Here is a 21,279-nt window from a genome sequence, read left to right on the forward strand (position 1 = left end):
AGCGTTAGAAACAAGTGGGATTATGTCATCCCAATGCCAGATTATTTTCCTTTGTTTGAAGAAAAACAGGATTTGAACACAGAAGATGAAACTAAATGACAGGGAGATTTTATTTTTTTTTTGCACTGTACCAAAGGTAAAAGTGTAAAAGCTGTGAAAAAAATCTGCTACTGGGATGAGATAATCCCACTTGTTTCCAGAATTTTCTTGAATCAAGTGTCATTGTCTTAATCCAAGTGGGTTGTGCTGCCTTATTTTTCCTTGTTGCAGCATATTTATACTTTATACTGGTAATTATATGCATCCCACTGGCATTTTTTTCCTAGATTTGAACACTGAAGATGAGACCAAGTGACTTGTTGAGATGGAGATTTTTGCAGTGCACATGTGTTTGTCAGCTCTTGTGTTGGATGATGGAGTGGAAACCAAGCACAAGGGGGCGCTCTGATCCAAAACACAGCCAGAACAGAAAATGAGTTGAATCCAGCACTGCAATCCACAAGGCCCCGCCGGCGTATAATGTATGCATATGGCAGTGATCTTGGAACACAGCTGACACTGAACTATTAATAAAAACCATGCATCTTTTATTAGATAGTGCAAAAAAAAAACAACAAAAAAAAAAAACATGCAGGCAACATCAAGGATGTGGCTCTGCATCTGTCTGTGACGGCCAGATGTAGCTCTGGCTGAAACCACAGAGCTCTTTTTCATGAAGCTGCCTCTGTGATGCCGAGGGGTGTGAGAGAAAGTGTGGCCTGCGGTTCACTTACAACTCGCCACAAGAGAAAAGGGAGCCTGAGTGACGAGGAGCCGCGCTAAATCAAGAGCAGAGAGGCTGTTTTATGAGATGTCGACCCGCCATGCGCTCTGCTGCGGCTCGCAGTGCCTCGCAGTAACAAGCTAAAGGACACAGCTTCTTTCTTTCACTGGCATGAAGGGAACAGTGAAGGCATGGATGCTCAACAGCGGCTACACCAGCGCACACATGCAGCGATGGATTTATGCATTTAGGAACCGCCACTGGACAATAAGGCTGTGTTGCACCGACAAGGATTAATTTAATCCGAGATTAGTACTAATCAGGGTTTTGTAAAACCAGGTTTAAAATGAGTAAATCCACATTTAAAATGAAGCAGAGTTCTGTTGCATGGTTAAAAACTAATCCTGGTTTAGTAAATCCAGATTTAGTGGTTTAAACCAAAATTACATAATTAGAGTTAAATGCTTATGAAAGGCATCTGACAAAGCCTGAGACTAATTTTCCTTTCTTTTTCTTTTTTTTTTAGTAATGTTTTACTAATTTTCTGGTAATTTTATTTACTGATTATCTTCAAAATACATAAATAAATAAAATAATAATAAAAAAAAAATACTGTTCTTTTGGCAGTGTTCTGATCATTGTTTTTTTGTTGTTGTTTTTTTTACTCAATTCCTACTAATTTTCTCCTATTTTTTTTTTTTTTTTTTTAAATCCAGCCATGTTTGAACATTTTTTCTTGTAATTTTATAATTAATTTGCTGATAGTTTTTTTTTTTTTTTTTTTTAATAAGAACAAAAAAGCATTTTTTGGTCATTTTCAGGTAATTTTCTAGTAATTTTCTTTCTTTTTTCTTTGATTCTTGTTGGTGCAACTCCAGCCTGTGAAGCAGAAATCTAGTTCAAATCCGTTCAAGTTCAAGTCCAATCCAGTCGGAGTAACTTCCCCCTCTGGGCCTCCTGCAAAGGTCAAAGGTCGCCACCAAAGTTCAGGCACACAGTTAATCAACAACCACATTCTCAGGCTTCGGCTGTCTTCTCCAAACTGTTCAGGAACAGCAACAAAAGATAATGAAAGGAGATGAGAAAGAAAATCTGCTTTTTATCTTCCAAAAAGTCTCCATGCATTCTCATGTAAAGGACAAGTTCACTTTTTTTCGCCCTAATCTCAGATTATCTGGGGTCATCCTCGGACGCAGAGAGCACCATTTCACTGATGGCAGTTCTGAGAGCAGTTCTGTTGATTTAATGAACCGTTTGCAAACTCCTTTTTCAAGAAAACGTTCTGAGAGTTTACAATTCGCCTCACGGACCACATCGACATCAGGATCAATACTGAGGCAACGGGGGAAACGATGCTCTCTGCGTCCGAGGATGACGCCAGATAATCTGCAAACAGGGCCGAGCTTCCAAAATAGCGAACTTGCCCTTTAACATACACTGGGTAAAAGCCATCAGTATCATAAAAAAACAAAAAACGTCATGCAGGTAGCTTCAGGTAGAAACAGCGCGTATCCAGATGGGAGCATTGCCGCCTGAGCTCAAGGTCACATGCTGAGGGTTTCAAAAGGATCATGGGAAATGGGGATCCCTTCGGGTTAGGCGCGGGGTTGTGGCGCTCGAGATGAGCATTGGCGGGAATTCATGACACGGGGAAGGTTTCTCCTGGACGGCGCTCACGTTGCTGGAGGATCCTCCTCCGACGGGGCAGGCTCGACCCTCTCGTTCACGGCCTCTGCTTTCCGCTGGCTTGCATCGGCGGTCGCTATGACGACGGGCACAGGCAGGAAGTGGCTGGGACTGGGCGTGGTCGGCGTCCGGCAGGCCTGCGTGTCGTCTGCGACAAACAGGAGGGCGCTGACCACTCCGGGGCTGGAGGTTGGCGTTGCCGTGGCGTTTGTCGCCACGGCGCCAAGGTGGAAGAGCTCCTCTGAACAGGAGCGAGCTGCGGCGCTGCTGAGAGAATTGGCGGAGTGGAGTTATCATCCCGCTGTCAGCAAGGGGAGCAAACTAAGATGGACTCGTGCCAGGTTATCAGCGCGCGTCACCCGGCCGCATTCCTCCGCGCCGGCCGACAGACAGAAATCTGAGGAAACAGCCCCGGAGCTGCACAAACAAATTTGAATCACAAAGCCAAGAGCGCATTTTGACTGAGCGCTCCGCTGTTTGTCATCCTGTGATAAACGGCGACTTTGTGGGAGGCTTATTATCGGCCTGTGAATTCCCAGAATGCACTGCAGGGAGGGAGAGGCCGGCCAGCTGCGGGCCGGGCGCGGGCCCAGCCAGGCTCAGGGGTCAGGGAAGGAAAAAGGCCTCATTTCCTTACATCCTGAGGGCGGGTCTCATGTTCCTGTTCCCTCTGTGCAAGTGTGTGTGTGTGTGTGTGTGTCTATGTGTACATGCATGCATTTTTATTTGCATGCGTGTGCGTTTTTTTAATTTTTTATTTATTTTGTGTGTGTGTGCATGTGTGTGTGTGTGCAGTTTTGTTCCCAGGGACTGGCTGATCGAGGCAGGTCTGCTGTGACATGAATGGAAACTGGCTTCTTTTGTGTTTGGATCCGTGATCGTCCACAAAAACATTCTCCAGATTTATTTTATTTCTGGATTTATCAATGCAGAATGTTGTTGTTTTTTTTCTTTTTCTTGGAGCTGAATGTCTGTCCTGTAAAAGCCTGCATGTTTCTGAACGTCTAAACAATATCTGACACTTCTGCTTCTTGCTTCACACCCGTTCCTCCCTCAAGGCGACCTGAGAGAAATGCAGTCCAGGCGGCATGTTGTGTTGCATTTTGCCATTTATGCTTCACAGACAGCAAGCCACCACACTGCTGAATGTCAGCACAAACATGCAAACTCACTACAGACATACACACATTTAAAAAAAATATCTACTAGCACCTGAGCAACACTCGGCTTTCAAACCCGATGCCTGACTTTCATGTAATCCGATGTTGAGCACGTTTACTCAACTGATATGTTGATGTGATATATCCTTTTTTTTTAGGAGTGTTAACTTCTGGAGAGGATTAAAAATTCCTCCAGTCTGGCCTGAGTTTTCTCCCGGAGCGATGCAAGCTGTTACCAAATAAAACAGCAGCCAATATCAAAGCGTTTTTGGGAAAATCCGGCGAGACCTCCCCTGCTTTTCCATGGAACACAGCAACACACAAATTAGACCGCTGTTGAGAAATCTCCTCCATGTCTTGAAACACTGACAAGTCAAACTTTTTTTTTTTGTTTTGTTTAAAGCCAGACGAGGGGTGGAAACAGGGGGCGTGACGCTGATATGCCTCAAAGAAGACGAGCAGCAAAATGAAACTTTAGCCTGCCAGGGAAATAACACACAGACGGGATTGTGAAATCACAGCGGATCCAAAACCAGTGTTTGTCAGGAGAGACAGCTGTTGCGAAACCTTAAATCATACAGCACTGCTGCACTGTGAGAAGCATTGTGTGTGTGTGTGTGTGTGTGTGTGTGTGTGTGTGTGTGTGTGTGTGTGTGTGTGTGTGTAGGTGTGTGTGTGTTTATTATCTTAACCATGACACCTGACACCGAGTGGAAACTTGCTACACTGAAAAAAAGAAAAAAAAAGAAAATCCCTGTGATTTAGTCTCATATTCAGTGTTCAAATCATGTTTTTCTTCAAACAAGGTAAAAAAAAAAAAAAAAAATCACAGGTAAAATGAGATAATCCCACTTGTTTCCAGCGCCAATCAACTTGTTTCTATAATTTTCCTGAATCAAGAGTCATTTTTTAATCCCGGTGGGCTGATGTGCCGCGCTCTGCCTCGTTCCATTTACGTTTCCTGAAGCTACTTCCTGAACGTGAAACTGCACTGACAACAAACGGGAATTATCTCATCCCACTGCAATTTCTTTTTTTATCTTGTTTGAAGAAAAACAAGATTTTAACACTGTAAATTTGCACATTGCCCACATCTATGCACAATGTTTTTTTTGTTTTTTTGCACATTGGGTACTTAGATCTTTAGATCTCGAGTGTCATCTTTTATTCTTTATTTTTTCTATTCTTTATTTTTTATTATTCTTTATTTTTTTATTATTCTTTATTTTTTATTTACTTAATCTTGTACTCTGTGGATACTGCTGAAAACTGTGAATTTCCTTCAGGATGAATAAAGTATCTATCTATCTATCTATCTATCTATCTATCTATCTATCTATCTATCTATCTATCTATCTATCTATCTATCTACTTGAATGAGAGATGTAATGATTTGTTAATATGGAGATTTTTTTTTTTTGCTGTGTGGCTGCTGTTGGCCTGCTGGTTAAAGATACTGTGCTCGCAGCTCGTCTGTCCATCAGCAGCGGATCTGAGCGAGACTCCGGCTCTCCGTGAAGCTCCTCTGGAAAAGAATGGCAGTTAAAAAAATAATGGAAATGGAAACTGTGACTCGGGCAGAGACGGTGCCAGAGAGGAAAAGCACCGGAGGTGAACGGCAGCTGTGAGAGGACTGGGACAACACTGTGCAGCGTTACCTCATCACGGGGGGAAAATGTCAGAGGCAAGACGTGCAAACCTGCACTTCCAAATTCAAGGAATGTGCACTGGAGGTTAAACAGGTTAGAGAGTGAGGGGACGACCGGCTCGACCGCACGAACCGATGAAGAGGAGCTGCATTAACACTAACAGAGTGTTGGAAAATTAAATTAACACACAGAAGAGCAGCTAGAGAAACTAAAAACTTGCATCGCTGACTGCGTCACGGCCACAGTTTATTCAGGCCGAGTCAGCAATAACAGACTCACAATCCACTCAGAGCAAAACAAGCCTTCAGCTAAAATGCAGAAAAAAAAATCAATCTTAACAAATCATTTAGTGTTTAAATCTTGTTTTTTCTTCAAACAAAAAAATCTGCCAGTAGAATGAGTATAAAAAAAAAAAAGTATAAAGTCTAAATGTGTTGAAACAGGGCAGAATGAGGCAGAGGGTCTGGGATCGAGATCATTCTGGAAACGAGTTGGTTAGTGTTGGAGACAAGTGGGATTATCTCATCCCACAGGCAGATTTTTTTCACAAATTTTAAGAAAAAAAATAAAATAAACAAGATATGAACACTGAAGATGAGCCTGGGTGACTTGTGAAGACTTGTTAAGATGGAGATGTTTTTCCGTGTCAGACTTCACTCTAAATCAAACTTTCTGATTATGAAAAAAGGGGGCGGGGGCTGCTGGTTTGGCTGCGGAGGAGAACCTGGATGAAGGTGAAGACCCGTGCTCGGAGGGGACCGCCAGGCGACTCACGGCCTCCCTGGGCGGCTCGGCGCCGGGCGGGGGCTCGCGGCTCCTCCACCGGCCCGACCCGAGGAGCTCCACGTCCCGGCCCGGCATCGGAGTCTGATCCCCGTCCTCCTCGTCCTTTTTGCTCAGCGGCTCCTGCTGGGCGTGGGCGTGGGGCTCAGGGTGCGGAGGGGGGGGCGGACCCTGGGACGCTACAGGGGCGACTTCTAAGCTAAAGGCCTCGTTTGGACTGTTACATCATTCATACCAAGCACAACACACAGGACAGGAGGAAGACAGACACAGAAGACAGCGACACGAGTCAGTCACACACTCCACAGCCGAGGAGATTGAAACGTGAGGTGAAAGGTGGCGGGAGGGGAAAACACCGAAACATGGACAAGATGCAGAAGAAGGAGAAGGAGAAGGAGAGGGAGGAAAAAAAAAAGGAAAACAGTGAGGAGGGAGGAAAGAGTTAGACTCAGCTGAAATGATGAATGTGAGGAAACATGGTAAATAAACAGCAGAGGAAAGATGGAGGAGGAAACCAGGAGCAGCCATGGTTACACACACACACACACACACACACACACACTCTCTCTCCCTCTCTGACAGGTTATCTAAATGTCAAAGTGAGCGTGGCTCCACCTGGAGCTGAACTGAGCTCCATCAGTCGACCCAGGAGTTTGATCAGGACTCACAGAGACTTTTACCGACACACACGGGACGGGTCATTTTCTCCTGAGCTGTGGAATTAGGACAAACTTTTAGAAGTCCTAAGAAACCGAGCTTAGATACAACCACGTCTCTTCAATCTGCACACGAATAACATGACTTTTACACTTTGGAACTGCCTGCAGTGGATTCACTGATCCAGCAGCAAACTAAAGCACATAATGGAGCCACGTGACGTTTAAAGACAGAGACAAACCCCATGTAAGGAGACAGGTGGACGGAGGACGGGTCAAACACCTGTGGTGTGTCTCAAATTGCGCACTTCCGTTAGTGCACTGTCTGTAAGTCCACTTAGCTGACAGTACACTTAAAGGCACAGTGCGCGAATTTCAACAGTGAAGGGCGTCTCAATTGGCTCACTTCCCGTTGTGCACTTATCGCCACAGCCTCTTCTTCTTCTTCTCCTCCTCTCTAATTTCGAACAGAGATTTACCGCCCCACGTGAAAATAGCTCTATTGATTACTGATTTTGCTTGATTCTGAAATTTATCATTTATTATTGAAGAATGTTTCGTCGGCCGCAGCGCCCCCTACCCCCCGGTGCTGTGGCCGACAGTCGGCATCAGGCGAGCCGGAGCCGCGGCCGGCCCGCCTGATGCCGACCGGAGCCGCGGCCGGCTTGGGTTTCGGCGGTAAAGTTATCCAGAAGTCAACGTGTACACATCCTATCTTCAAAATAAAAGCATCACCACTGCTTCGAAGGTATTAGAGATTTATTTTTGTAAACAACCGGAAGTGACTGCACTTTGCACAATCGCTAGCTTGAGAGTTATCCGAAAACGTCGAAGCCATTTTCAAAACAGACGTTATTTGGACAAACTGACCACGTATTTGGAATCTACGTGGTTACTTTCCCGCCTAAAAAAAAAATTAAAACTTAATAAAGTGACATATTAACAGTCGTAAAACGAAAAGTCAACTCAGCTTTTTTAGGTAGCTTCTTCCGGTCAGTGGTGCTGTCAGGGTGAGAAGTGTCCGTCGCTCCACACTCAACTTTTTGACCGTTTTGAGTGTACATCCGGGTAATTTGCAGTGCACTGCATTTTGTTAGTATTTTCAGTGTGAACGCACTTATGCACTCAAAATACTAAGTGTAAGAGCAGAAGTGCACCACTGGACTTTCCTGTAGGAGGTCAGAGTTCAACCAGAAGCTCAAGCAAGGCTGGGTTAAGGTTTGTTTTTCGTTTGCGACCTGTTTCCTAACCTTAACCGTGACTTTTCCAAACCCTAACCAAATAGTTTTGGTAGCCGAGTTTATGGGAGGGACTGGAGCATCACCTGCATGTAAACCTGGACTTTGGCGTTTGCACTGCAGGCAGGTTGAAGGTGTGAAGTCGTGTTAGCTTGGCTGTAGCTTAGCTTCTGTGCAAGAGCCTCTTGTAAAATGTAAATAATGTTACAGGACACACGGTGATGCAGACAGACACACTGTGACAGGAGCCACATTTTAATCTGGCGTAGTGATCACAGAGGAGACGGCTCGGCCAGCGCGGTGTTACAAGCTGCACGCCGCTCCACATCACATGATCTGCTCTTTGTAATGAAAACCTGTTTGTTTACATTGTGGCGAGCCAATGCCTTTGTTGAAAAATCTGTGACTCCTGCCATGTCCCGCTCTGTTGGCATTTAATTTTTACACCACATTCTGGATGTATTAAATCATGAAGAATTTTTTTTTCATTTAATTGACTGTCAGTTAATGTTTTTGTAAAGTTATTAATCCATTAAAACCAGTAATGCCAGCAGGTAAACTCCTCGAGTTTCCCTTCCATTATATGCACTCTGTGTGTGTGTGTGTGTGTGTGTGTGTGTGTGTGTGTGATGTGGAGGAAATAGTGGTACTGGTCTAAATGCTGTTTGTAAGGCTTTTCAAAATGTCAAGAACAAAATTCAGGGAGAAACACCGGATACTTTCTGAATGAAAACAGTTTTTTAGAGATCTTGCCGGCTGTCAGCAGCTCCCATCCAAAAATATCGACATCAGTCCTCAAAAACCTGCATCACACTGCAAAAAGTCAAAATCTTACCAAGAGTATTTGTCTTATTTCAAGTAAAAATGTCTTATTTCTAGTCAAAATATCTCATTACACTTAAAATAAGACATGATCAGCTCAGAAATTACTTGTCTTTAGACAATTTTCACTTGTTTCAAGTGAAAATTTACTTGAAACAAGTTAAAATTTGCTAGAAACAAGAAACATATTCTGCCAATGGAACAAGCAAATTTTTACTTGTGACACAAGTGAACAAGTGAAAATTTGCTTGATGATGTCTTATTTTAAGTGTAATGAGATATTTTGACTTGAAATAAGACAAATAATCTTGGTAAGATTTGACTTTTTGCAGTGCAATCAAACCCCAATACTCAAATAAATGACACATGATCTGCACTTCCTACCTCTGCTGTTACTACCACCGCCATGAGGCAGAGACAGGGACTGATGTATCGAGCAGAAATATGAGACGGTCCCGGTGATGAGACGCCGGTGACGTGCCAAACCAATAAATGCCATCATGTCAAAACCCTCGGCCTTTAATCTCTTTCATATACGTCCACACAGCAGATTTCACACTTGTTACGGGGCCTTTTCCTGCGGCCAGAGCCAATGAAAACGCACATCTGGCGTCCATCAGACCCTCCCATCGGCGCAGCGCGGGACATGAGAGACGTCATAAACAGCCGAGGAGCTTCGTTCCAGACGCCCGCCGGTGGAAACCAGCGACACCTCCTCTTGCAAAATGATCGAGGAGCATCAGATTCCAAAAAAAACACTGTGCATGATATATGTCTTTTTTTCCTTTTTCCTTCTCTAAACGCTTAATAGCTAGAAATCTGAATGCTGAACATGCAGAGATTTGCTTTTCAATATTTCTCCTTAAAGCAGAAATGGAAGTTACGTCTCATTAGAAGTGAAGGAAATATGAAACTGTCATGAAAGAGAAACTAACAATGACTTCCACAAAAAGGCAAGAGACTGTTTCTTCATGTCATGTGAACAGAATCATGGGCTGTATTTGCTCCACACTCCACATTATACCGAGAAATTATTAATTCTTGGTATCTATAGACGATATTATCACCGCAGAAACAAGTGAAGCTGCTTGTTTCTCAGCTTTGATGCCTCCTGTGCACAACGTCGACCAACAGATAATATCTTTACGCTGGAAGGACATTCACATTTAAACCTCTAAGGACTGAGAGAGCTCCTCTGTCTCAAACTGGACTACTGACTGACACCTTCTGGTTTGTTCAAATATGTATTATGTCCCGTTTCTATGTGCTGCCTCGCCAGTGTTTCTTCTCTGCCTAACGGAGTGAAAATGGGATGTGAAGGTCTGAGGCCGAGACACTAGAAACAAATCTATTTTTCATCCCTCGCGCTGTTTTAATTTGAATTTGATGATCGCACCTGATGCCTCGGGATGTAAAATCAATCAATCAATCTATCAACTGAAATTTTCGTTCCTCTGCACTTTAAATAATCCCATCATAGCTCACAGTCTTGGTGATGTCACGTCTCTTATTCTCTGCCATTAAGGCAAAAGTTAGTTTCCTCCGTGCTTCATCCTGTCTCATCCAGATATTACAGTGCCAACACTCACCTGAAGGGTCTGTCTCCCCCTATAGGCGAGGTGGCGGTACTCCAGCTCTTGCGCCCTCCCTCCTCCTTGTCGCTCTTCTTCTTGCGGAGCGGCGTGGGCACGTAGCCGCTCTGGTTGCTCTTGTTGGGCAGGTACTGGTTGAAGGGCATGGCGGCTCGCGGCTCGCTGACGGAGGTCCGTCGAGCCAACATGTCGTCCTTACGGACATCTGGCATCTTCCTGTGGGGCGGAGCGTCCGACTCGGAGTCGCTGCCGCGGCCTGGTGGGAAGAGGAGAGGAAAGAGGGGGTTCATGGGTGAGAATAGGGTTTTTTGCTGTGTCATGGTGGTGTGGTGGTGATAGAGATGGCTCTGCAGCCAAATGTGTGGATTTAAAGGAGAACATGCTGGCTGTTTTAAAAATGATAATTATTCCAAAGATAACAATACAAACTAAAACTATAAATTAGAAAAAAGCTTGAAATATCCATGATTCAGCTCAAGTCATGCTGGTGTTGGCAAAAAGTAATCTGGCCTCAGTCGGGTCCCACATTCGTGGCCCCCCACCTGATGTGAGTCTGACAGGCCTGGCTCAGGACAAACAGCAAATCCTCTCTCTCAGCAGCTTCTACTGAGGAAACATGAGAAACCGGCAGATGCTGAGGGTGTGGGACACCAGTGTTCATTTCATCAACAAGATGATGACGAGAAATGTTGGTCAAAAGCCTTTTTTCCACGACGAAGACGAAACAAGACGAACTAAAAATAGATCATAGATGAGAACAAATCATGACGACGTGTGTATTTGGTTTTCGTTGATGAGACTGAGTGTGATTGTTATTAGTGAACTGTCAGACGTTCAAAAATCCCCCCTCTGGTGCGTCTCTCAAAATATACCCTCACAGCGTGCTGCCCTGTCATTGGCTGATCTGGCTGAATGAGGGCGGAGCCACAGCCACACAGAGTTCACTGTGAGTCAAACACTCCAGTCAACGAAAAAGAAGAAGAAGAAGAGATCTGTGTTCACACTTTACTGATAAAACTGCAGAAAATAAAACACAAAGCACAGCAGGAGCAGAGGAGACGGCCTGTGACCGCAGATCATGTCACACGAGAAGCAGCTAAATAAATAAATAAATATACACTGCAAAAACGCAAAATCTTACCAAGATTATTTGTCTTATTTCAAGTCAAAAATGTCTTATTTCTAGTCAAAATATCTCATTACACTTAAAATAAGACATGATCGCCTCAGAATTGGCAAAATTTGCCAGTGGAAAAAGTGAAAATTCACTTGAAACAAGTGAAAATTAGCTAGAAACAAGAAACAAATTTTGCCAATGAAACAAGCAAATTTTCACTTGAAACAAGAGACAACTGTCTAAAAACAAGTTACTTCTGAGGTGATCATGTCTTATTTTAAGTGTAATGAGATATTTTGACTAGGAATAAGACATTTTTGACTTGAAATAAGACAAATAATCTTGGTAAGATTTTGAGTTTTTGCAGTGTATAACCACAACGGCTAAAGAGAGAAAGTTGAGTCTGTTGCTTTGCAGTGAAGCAGCAGTCAGTCACACTGCATCAGCACAGGCATGGAGTTCAGACTGAAGTGCAGCTAAACATCATGTGTGTGTGCCTGATGAAACGTCAGTGTTGATTTCATTTGGAAAATCACAAAAATGCATTTGACTGAAATGAGACTATAACTTCTGTAGATTTCGTCGAGTCAGCCTGGACTAAAACTAAGAATATGACTGAAACTAATTTGCATTTTAGTCAAAAGACGAAGACTAAATCAAAATCAAAATCAGTGTGGGAGACGGCGCTCAGACTGCAGGCGGCCATCGGCCACAGATGCCGGTACAGTCCCCGAACAAGACACCGAATCTGCTGACTCACTGTCTTCATCAGCAGCAGAGAGAGAGAGAGAGGTGGAGGTAGAGCCGGTGCAGAGAGGTTTTCTTCTGTTCAGCGGATACGCCGCTTTACGCAACGAAAATCATCGGGAAGAGAGGAGCTGTCACGCTTAGACAATCACAGCCACGCTTAGCAGAACACAGGGTGTCTGGATTGCGGATGACAGAAGAGAGGAAAGAGAGACAGAGAGAGAGAGAGAGAGGACCCAAAAATAAGCTGAAGAAGAGAGAGGCAGAGTCCCACAGCGATCGCCCCAGATTGCCAATCCCTGTTTAAAAATATCCCCTCACATCTAAATCTCCCCGTGCTGTTTAACCACCTAAACTACATGATTGTGTTTGTGTGTGTGTGTGTGTGTGCAGAGTGCATTCCAGCGTCCCGGCTGAGCGTAAATCAACCCCCCCGAGCGGGACGACGGCCTGTTTTTATGGAAAGGAGGCAGGCGAGCATAAATCACGGCTGAATTTGTATTGTGAGGCTCGCAGCGACTGAAATTCCAGCTTGCCGTTTTCGGAAGAATTCAATTAAGAGGCCGCCGCGTCTGCGTCTGCGTCGTCGGGTCTTTAATGTCAGCGGCAACACCTGGCTTTGCAGAAGTTCACCGCTCGAGGACTTTCCCCGCTTAAATTCCTCGGAGCTCGTCGATTTGAAGACGCCGGCCGATGACAATTTCAGTCGCGTGCCGATCGTTTCTGCCGTCGTTCCACTGTTGTTTTTTTTTTCATAAATTGCCTCCCGTGTGCGGTGGATACCTGGCGTTTTACTTTACAGGTCTCCCAAAAAAAAAAAAAAAAAAAAAAATTCCTCTCCAAGATGTTCAGCACATGTGCTACTGGAATCCACCTCCACCTGCGTGCGTGGGCTCCGTCTATGGCCGATGAATTTACGGCTCCATCTATCACAGGAAAAACTGCAAAGAGAGGTCTTCTTCTGGACATTTTGACATTTTTTTCCCCGGGTCTTTTATTAAGAGCGTACACATGCATGTTTGCAATTTGTCTACCCGTTTGTGCCTTTTCTCGCTTCTACGTGTGTTTCGTGTTAAACGTGTGCTGAGTGCTGCTGGGTGCATTCTGGGTTTTGAGGCGACTTTTGGTAAACAGTAAAATACTATTTGTGCAGTTGAACTGTTTAATAGAATAGAATAGAATAGAATAGAATAGAATGCCTTTATTGTCACTATACACATGTACAATGAGATTAAGAGCAGCTCCTTTTTAGTGCAAACATGTAATAATAAAGAACAAAAAAAATAAAAAAGAGAAATAAGTAAAAATAAGATATATATACAGCAAGTAGTTCTATATACAGTAAGGATTTAGTGGTGATATTGCATTAAATTAATTCTGGGGAGCTGCTACTTTCCCCTTTCTTTATTTGACTTCTCTTGCAATTTTGTTTTTTGTCATGTCATCTCTTGGTGTCCGTCAGAGGTGTGCAGAAGCTCCACTATTTGTTTTTGTGTTTATATTTGTTTTGGGGCGAAATAATTTGGATTTGGATTCAGGAAAAATGGTGGGCGTGGCTCAAACCGGAGGTGATTTTTTTCATTGGATTGTGGTTCACTGGATTTTCACCCCAAGAAATATAAAATGACTGAATTTTTTGCTTATTAAAGCTCTATAGGTTTAAGAAACCCACTCTAGCGACTCTGCATTTTGCAAATCAAAAGAAATCTCGATGTGAAAAAAATATGTTGGACTTCTGTCTCTGTCGCTGACCGACATATGAGTGAACGCCAGTCAGTGGAGTTTCCCAGCATGCTTTTGGGCAGCAGACGTATACTGAGCCCAGTTCATTGCTGTTTGGCTCATGCTCCCTGTTTGGTTTTTGTGTGTGTTGTTTATCATGCGCTCTTTGTGTTGTGTTATTAAGGTTTTACATTATTTGTGTGACTGTTATTGTCTGTTCTTTTGGTGCAGCTCCGTTTTAGCTCCATCTCACACGATGTCCAGGTTTTTGCTGCTTCAAAGAAAAAGATTTGCAGATGTAGACGGACACAGCCGTGCGCTCCCTCACATGCAAACCTGGACTGTGAAGATATTATATGTATTGTGTCAAGCTGAACTTTCAGAAAAATGTTCGGAGGGGAAATTTATTCATCAGAAAGCTGTTATTCATTACTTGCTGGATATGGATTCAGATTTGGTGCATCCCTCGAGTCTATTATGTTTACCTCTAAAAAGGTCCAGTTTGAAATGAAACTATGATAAATACTTTAACGTAATATCATCTGGTTACAGATATGAATGCATCTGGATATTTTAATGTGTCATTCTGTGCAAACTGAAATTCAGTATTTTCCTTCGACCAGATCTGAAGTGAAACCCTCAGATCAGATCAGATGTGGAGGCTGCAGCTCTCTGTGGAAACAAGCTTCATACTGTGGACCTGTGAACTTCTCTCTTCTTATTTCCACAGGCTTCTGCACTTCATGTGGTCTAGAAGAGTGACAGGCCAAGGCCTGGAGGAGGCCTGGAGGTAACCGCCCCTCCGACACCGAGCGGCTCAATTACAGAGTTTTAAGCCACCAATTGGAAACATGAGTGACTTGAGCGCCTACACCCGTCTTTAAGGAGCAACATGTGTCTGTCCAAGGTGATCTGCTGCTCGGCACACATGGTAACAGTGAAGCATGAGGTGGGGAGGGTGGGGGGCTTCACCGCGGTTCAATGCCAACACTGTAAAAAGAGCCTCAGAGAAACCTCTTTACTCCAATCCCAGTCGACGTGCAGGAAACGCTCGAGGCCGTGAACTCCTGCGACTCCGGCGAAAAGGGGTCGCAGACTCTGACACGACAGCCGGTAGCACAAAATCACGGCGAGCGGCGGTGCTTTCCAAAGGATATGAGCTCATTCAGGCCGCGCTCACCCGCGAGCTCAAAGCTTCCCAATTCTGATTTACTCCCCCCCAACATGTGATGTGGACTGGATGATTTCTAGTCAGCTGAAGTCAGCAAGAAGTTGCAGGTAGTTGCATTTTTTGATTCTGGCCCAGGGCGGCATGGAAATCACGCCAGAGTGTGATTCACCGTCAGAGGCTAAACACATGACTTTGTTGGCGTTTGGAAATCCAGTGCAATCTCAAAGGTAAATACCAAGGTTATTACAGTTAAATAACACTCAACTAAAAGGTAAAACTAGGTGTAAAAAATTAAATTTAACTGAAATAATAAAGAGACCTAACTGAAACGATACTGCGTTCTTACAAAAAAGACTAAAATAACATAAAAATTATCCATAAATGTCTTCAGTTAACTTAAGTAAAAGCTAAAACTAGGTGTGGAAAAACATTTTAGACTTCACACGAAAAAAAGACCTAACTGAAACAATTTTGTGTTCTTACAAAAACAATATAAAAATATGCAGAAATACCTTTAGTTTTTCTCATTTTGGTCAAATTTGCCTGTGTTGTGTTTGTACTGTGGTACCTATTCTGAACTTCTCATATCTTACCCCTGACAAACACCCCACATATTATTAACAAAAAAGACCTAAAACTTATACTGAAACTAATAAAAAACACTAAAATAAAACATTTTTAAACAATAAAAATAAACTGAAACAAGCAAACCCACACTGAAACTAAAGACACAACTAAACTGAACTGAAAAAAAGCAAATTTAAAAAAATAAAGAAAAATACACAACTGTAATAGTTGTGTATTGTTGTTGGGTCAAACTGTTATCAGATATGGGTTAAAATTTTAAAACAGACATTAATGGTCATCCAAAAAAAAAAAAAAAAAAGTCAGTCACTCAGATTAGATCAATCACATAATGAGCAGAGATTCGGCGCTGTAGTGTGCTGAATATATTTTTGTGTGTTATTTCAGTGTTATTTTGCTGAGCTTCACCACAAATCGGTTTTTATCTCCTCGACTGACTAGATGCTCGCTCTTGTTCCCGTAATAAAACCCGCGGCGGTGACGTCACCCGGCGTATCCTGCGGGCGGCGGCGGGCGTGGCCCCGCACAAACACACACAGCGAGCAGAAGAATGGGCACCGGGAGCACAAAGTGTCCCATTTATCAACGCTGTGTATGTTTCTGCACAGCCCGGCCCAACAAAGGAGCATTGGCAATATTGAATTTCTCCCCGAGATTGAATTAAACTGTTCTCCTGTCCTCTAATTGTTGTCAGGGTGAAGTGAGTTTGCCGAGCTGAATGGTGAAAGGGCCTCGTCTAAAGGTCAGGCCAGCGAAAACCCGCCTCAGCCCCTGTTTGTGTGCGTCTCAATAAATGGATCCTCTTGTTCTGGGTGTAATCAAAGCCGCCTGTGATTGGCTGATCACTGAACTGTTACCCCGCTCCCGGGCCCCCGCCGTCCGGGACTCCTGGATCCGATCCAGAGTCGGTTATTGTGATGTGAGCGAAAGTGGCAGGCACTTGCAAGTGTTATTAGCGGCGGCGGTAAAACGGCGTCACAGGAGGAGCCTCCCCCCGCTGACAGTCAATTCAGGCGCTTAATTTGTGATGAGGGGCTGTAATTGACTTTCCTCGTTACATCCAGTTTCCGTCAGCTCGCCTCGTCCGTCTCCGTGATTGATTCTCGACGTCGTGCAGGATGACTTGTGTCGGCCCGTCGCACGTCTGAACACCGGTTTGGCTGAAACCCACAGAAAAACCAAGACGAAAGCCGGTGGCCTTCGTCTTGGTCGATAAGGTTGTTCTTTATGTTTCAGGAGTGGCTGCAGGTGAAGCTCTGCCAGAAACAAGGCTGTCATGGTTATAGCTTAGACTTTTTCTTTTCAGAGTTTTAAAGTAGTTTTTAAAGAGGGTTTGCTAGTTTCGTCTGGTTTTTATTTTCTGAAAATGCTGAAAATGCTGAGTTTCAGTTGAGTTTTTCCTGGTTTCAGTTTTAGTTTGAGTCTTTTTCTTCTTGTAATGTGGGGTATTTGTCAGGGTTGATATTCAAAAAGGTCAGAAAAAGTATTGTGCAGGAAAACTCCAAATAAACTGACAAAGACGAAAAGTAAAGACATTTTATCTAGCCTATAATTAAGTTTCAATTAGTTATTGTTTTTTTTTGTAAAGTCTTGTTTTTATTTCAGCTCACAAAAGCCCTACTTGAAATTTGCCCACTGTGGAACTAATAAAGGAATATCTTATCTTATCTTATCTCTGCTCCTCTGGGTGTAAAGTTGATGTTAAATCTGACGTCGTAGAAGGTTAGTTTCAAACTGACGCTCCATCTGAACCAGAACATCACTGGCATGATGCTGCCTTCATGTGCGGTGGGACATGAACACGCCGAGTTTCCAACATGGAAATCACATAAACTACAAATACAAAAACAAACGCTGGAACATAAACAGAAACACACCATCACGTGTCAACTAGTTTACATTTCAGCTTGCTCTGTATGACTCAATTATTCATTTTATATGATTTTGTGCCTCTGCTTGTCTTGTTTAATGTGTTTATTGAGGTTTATTGAGGTTACTGATTAACATACTTTTAGTCATGAAAAGTTATGGGGAACTCTGGGAAATTTAATATTTGACATTATGTATGGGTGAAAAAAAAAATTGTAGACACCTCAGTTTGATGTTTTGGCCTGTTTTCTGCAGACGTGAGTAAAACACACCACCAGCCAAACAACAAAAACACAGCCAGCTGTTCTGTTTGGTTTTTACGTCTTTCAGGTGGATCTTCCCCTTTAAGGCGGGAAGCAAACGTCCGCGTCCAGCCAAGTTTCAGGGCGGTTTGAGAGCCGTTTGGCTGCTGGAGGCTGCAGTTTCCTTCACACTTCCCTGAAAACAAAAAAATCACCGGCGAGCCAGACAGGACGCCTGGTTCAAGCTCCGCGTTTTCCCATTCGCAGTTCCCACGTGAAACACACAGGGTGCTATGTGACGGCCGTCCTAAGCTTTTACAGGCCTTCATTAAACTTTAAGAGGTTAAATTGAAATACAGTGTGGCAATCAGCAGCTTTCTATGACAGCATATGGCCGGCTTGGCATTATAAAATACTCATAAGCGACCGAAATGTATTTTTGACTCCAATTTAAAGCTCAGCACACAGCAAAAAAAAAAAAAAAACAGAGATCTTTACAGCTGTTTGCAGTTTATATAGCTGTTTGTCCTGAGAAGAAAAACTTCATGTCATGTAAAATGCTTTAAATACCAGGTTGGATGTGTTATATTATTGTATCTATCATATAATTACCTATATGAACAGGAACTGTCCTGGTTTTCTGGTTCTGTCCTGACTTTTATTGATCCTTATTGGTTTTGTGAATTCTTTTAGGTTTTGGTGATTTCTTTGATGTATTTTCATCTTTTAGTGGCGTTTGGTGAGCTCTTCGGTCGACTCTTGTTATTTCACTCGCAATAGAAATAAATTTAGACTTTACTTGAGACCGGACAAAACTTGGATTGAAAAAAAAAAAAAAAAAAAAAAAAATCAACGCAAGCTGTCAGTCAAACCATCCTCAAACCCACCGCCGCCTCTGTCTTTTGTTTCCATGTCATGTCAAGCTGCTTCACTCCTCTCTCTCTCTCTCTCTCTCTCTTCTCTCTCTCTCCCTCTGTCACTCATCCTCTTCATGTCAAGAGAGCCATCAAAGAGCCGAAGGCCGTGACACGACACACACACACACACACACACACACAGGCTCCAACACTCAACACACAGCCACTTTAGTATGGATGTCAAGAGCTGGAGGACCCCGAGGAGGAGGGATAAGAGAGACAGCAGGCACGGAAACATGCACTCGTTCACACAGATCCAAAGCAGAGGAGGGAGAGAAAAGACAAATGAAGTGGAGGAGATTTGATTTATTCCTCGTACGCTTCGGTTTGTCTGAAAAGGTGCGTTTCAAATTCAAAATAACCATGCAACTGCTTCCATAATCAATATGGGTTTAAAATACAAATTGGCATCTTTTTTTTTTTTTTTTGGCTGTAAACATAATTATACATCTGCTATATTCTGAATGGCATTAATTTTACACTTCATTTTTCATTGATTCTTGTATTTCATTTTCCAGTTTTGCAGTGAATCTGCTTCCAGGGAAAAGGACAGAAAATGGCTGCTGCACTTTTGTTTGAGGCGTGAAACTTTCAATCTTTCACGTCTGACTAAACCTCAGTCGGCGAGGACGGAGTAACTAATTACATTTAGTCTCATTTTACTGTTCAGTAAAGGAGCAGCTTTTTCGTGCACTTTTCTTCAGTCGGGTTTTTCTTGACGTGGTGACACACTGAAAGTCCTGTCTTTTCCAGATTACACATTTTGTCCAACCTGCACCGCTTCATAACAGTCCTGGGCGACGGGGACAAAAATCTCAAATATCACTGTATCTTTGACCAGACACCTCGATATTGATATTGAAGGGATGACTGGTGGCGCTTTCATTAGAGATTTTTGCTTAACAGCCATCAGCAATGTGGATATGATGGCCGAGCAGGTAGAGACAAATAATAAATCTAGTAATAAAACAGCTAGAACAGTCTAATGAGCTCATAAATTTGCATTTCTTTACTGTAATGCAGCCTTTAAAACCAGGAAAAGACATCACTCATGCCATATCACGATATTACAATATCTGAAATCCCAGCTGATATCTAGTCTCATATCACAATATCAATATATTAGCCCTACTTCATAACGTCAACGAGGGTACTGACTGGCTCGACTGGATGTAGCTGAAGAGGGTAACACCAGACCTCCGAACCACTGGACAATTTTTTAAAAGTGCTTAGGAAGCTCAGGGATGCTTTAAAAGGGCCGGCTGGATTCTCCCTACCATCGCTGCTGCCGCGGGCGACCAGGACGTCCGGCGACGGCGTCTGTCGTGAGCGCGAGCCGAAGGAGTCCAGGCTGTCGAAGGAGTCCTCGCGGCCGTGGCGCGGCGGGGAGAGAGAGTCGCTGCGCTCGGAGTCCCAACAGTCGATGTAGCCGCTGTCCCGGATGCTGCGTTTGGGGCTCTCGGCGTCCTCCACCTCCTGCACATTTACACACACACACAACAACGATTGATGCAAAAAAGACTGAAAGCACAAAATGTTAGCGGTCCACCCTATGATAATATCGAGCTGCACCCATTTTTTGCATTCTTAGTTTACATGTTCCTTCTTTCCTTATCTTTTTGCCTTCATTTGCATCATCTTTCATGACGGAGGAGATTTTACAGGCAAAACTGTCGCCTGCATCCTTTTTGTGGAGCTCAAACCACCAAAAACTGGAAAATACAGGAGCAGCTCTTGCCAATAAGGATGAGTTTGATAAATGCAAACCGTGCCTACCTGCCTTGAATATGCTTTCCTTTGGTGGAAAACCCAAAAGCAGGACCGGAAACCTCAACGAATCCAACAGAAGCTATCTGGATGGATAGTCTGCGCTGTCTTTTGGATGAACTGGCCCTTTAATATCCTCTCCACACATCTCACCACGGTTCGGTAGTCCTTCAAAGTCCCTGCGGCCTACATCTTTTCAGCGTTAACCTTCTATAGCTCATCATTTATTGAAGTCCGAGCTCCCTGTAAGGAACGGCACAGCGGGCAGAGCCGACGTCGTCCTCTCATGAGCCTCCCCTGGTCTTCATAAAACCTCTGGCCACGGTGACGGGCTGACCAAATTGTTTTTTCAACTCAGGTTTTATGACTCTGACTATCGCATTATTACACTATTTCTCACATGGAGACGAGGTTTTGTTTTGGTCCACGGCAGCGCGCGGACATCTGGGGAAGACATTCGGCTCGGCTGGCGGCGATTTCTCCGTTTTATAGAACGGAGAGGGGACATCGCATTGTGGAATAAATCGCGGAGGGGTGACATCATGCTTATGAGCTGCTGTCACTGCGAATAAATGTGTGTGTGTGTGTGTTTTGAGGGTTTCTAAGGCTAACTTTTCTCTCTCCCTTTGGGTCTGGGAAGAGGGGAGAGACACAGAGAGAGAGAGGGTGGATTCGCTGCCTGAAATTATTTCTGGAGGACATTTTTTATTTATTTACTGCAGCACACACTCTCAGCCAGAGCAGCTTGTCGTCATATATTAATTCAATTTGCAAAAAAAGCAGATTCTCCAAT

The 21,279-nt window shown here is 43.6% G+C and overlaps 1 protein-coding gene across 3 annotated transcripts in view; it reads right to left on the minus strand.

Annotated features, from left to right (window-relative positions):
• LOC115366655 (LIM and calponin homology domains-containing protein 1-like) overlaps nt 1-21,279 on the minus strand; it is a 146,741-nt gene that overhangs the window by 31,917 nt on the left and 93,545 nt on the right. For all 3 annotated transcript variants that reach the window (XM_030062209.1, XM_030062211.1, XM_030062210.1), the window contains exons 7-8: nt 19,997-20,195; nt 10,347-10,605 (exon numbers count right to left, since the gene is read on the minus strand). In XM_030062209.1, coding sequence (XP_029918069.1) covers nt 10,347-10,605; nt 19,997-20,195 — 458 coding nt within the window. The remainder of the gene's footprint in view (nt 1-10,346; nt 10,606-19,996; nt 20,196-21,279) is intronic.

Source organism: Myripristis murdjan, chromosome 10, assembly GCF_902150065.1.
Source record: "Myripristis murdjan chromosome 10, fMyrMur1.1, whole genome shotgun sequence".
NCBI classification, from domain to species: Eukaryota; Metazoa; Chordata; class Actinopteri; order Holocentriformes; family Holocentridae; genus Myripristis; species Myripristis murdjan.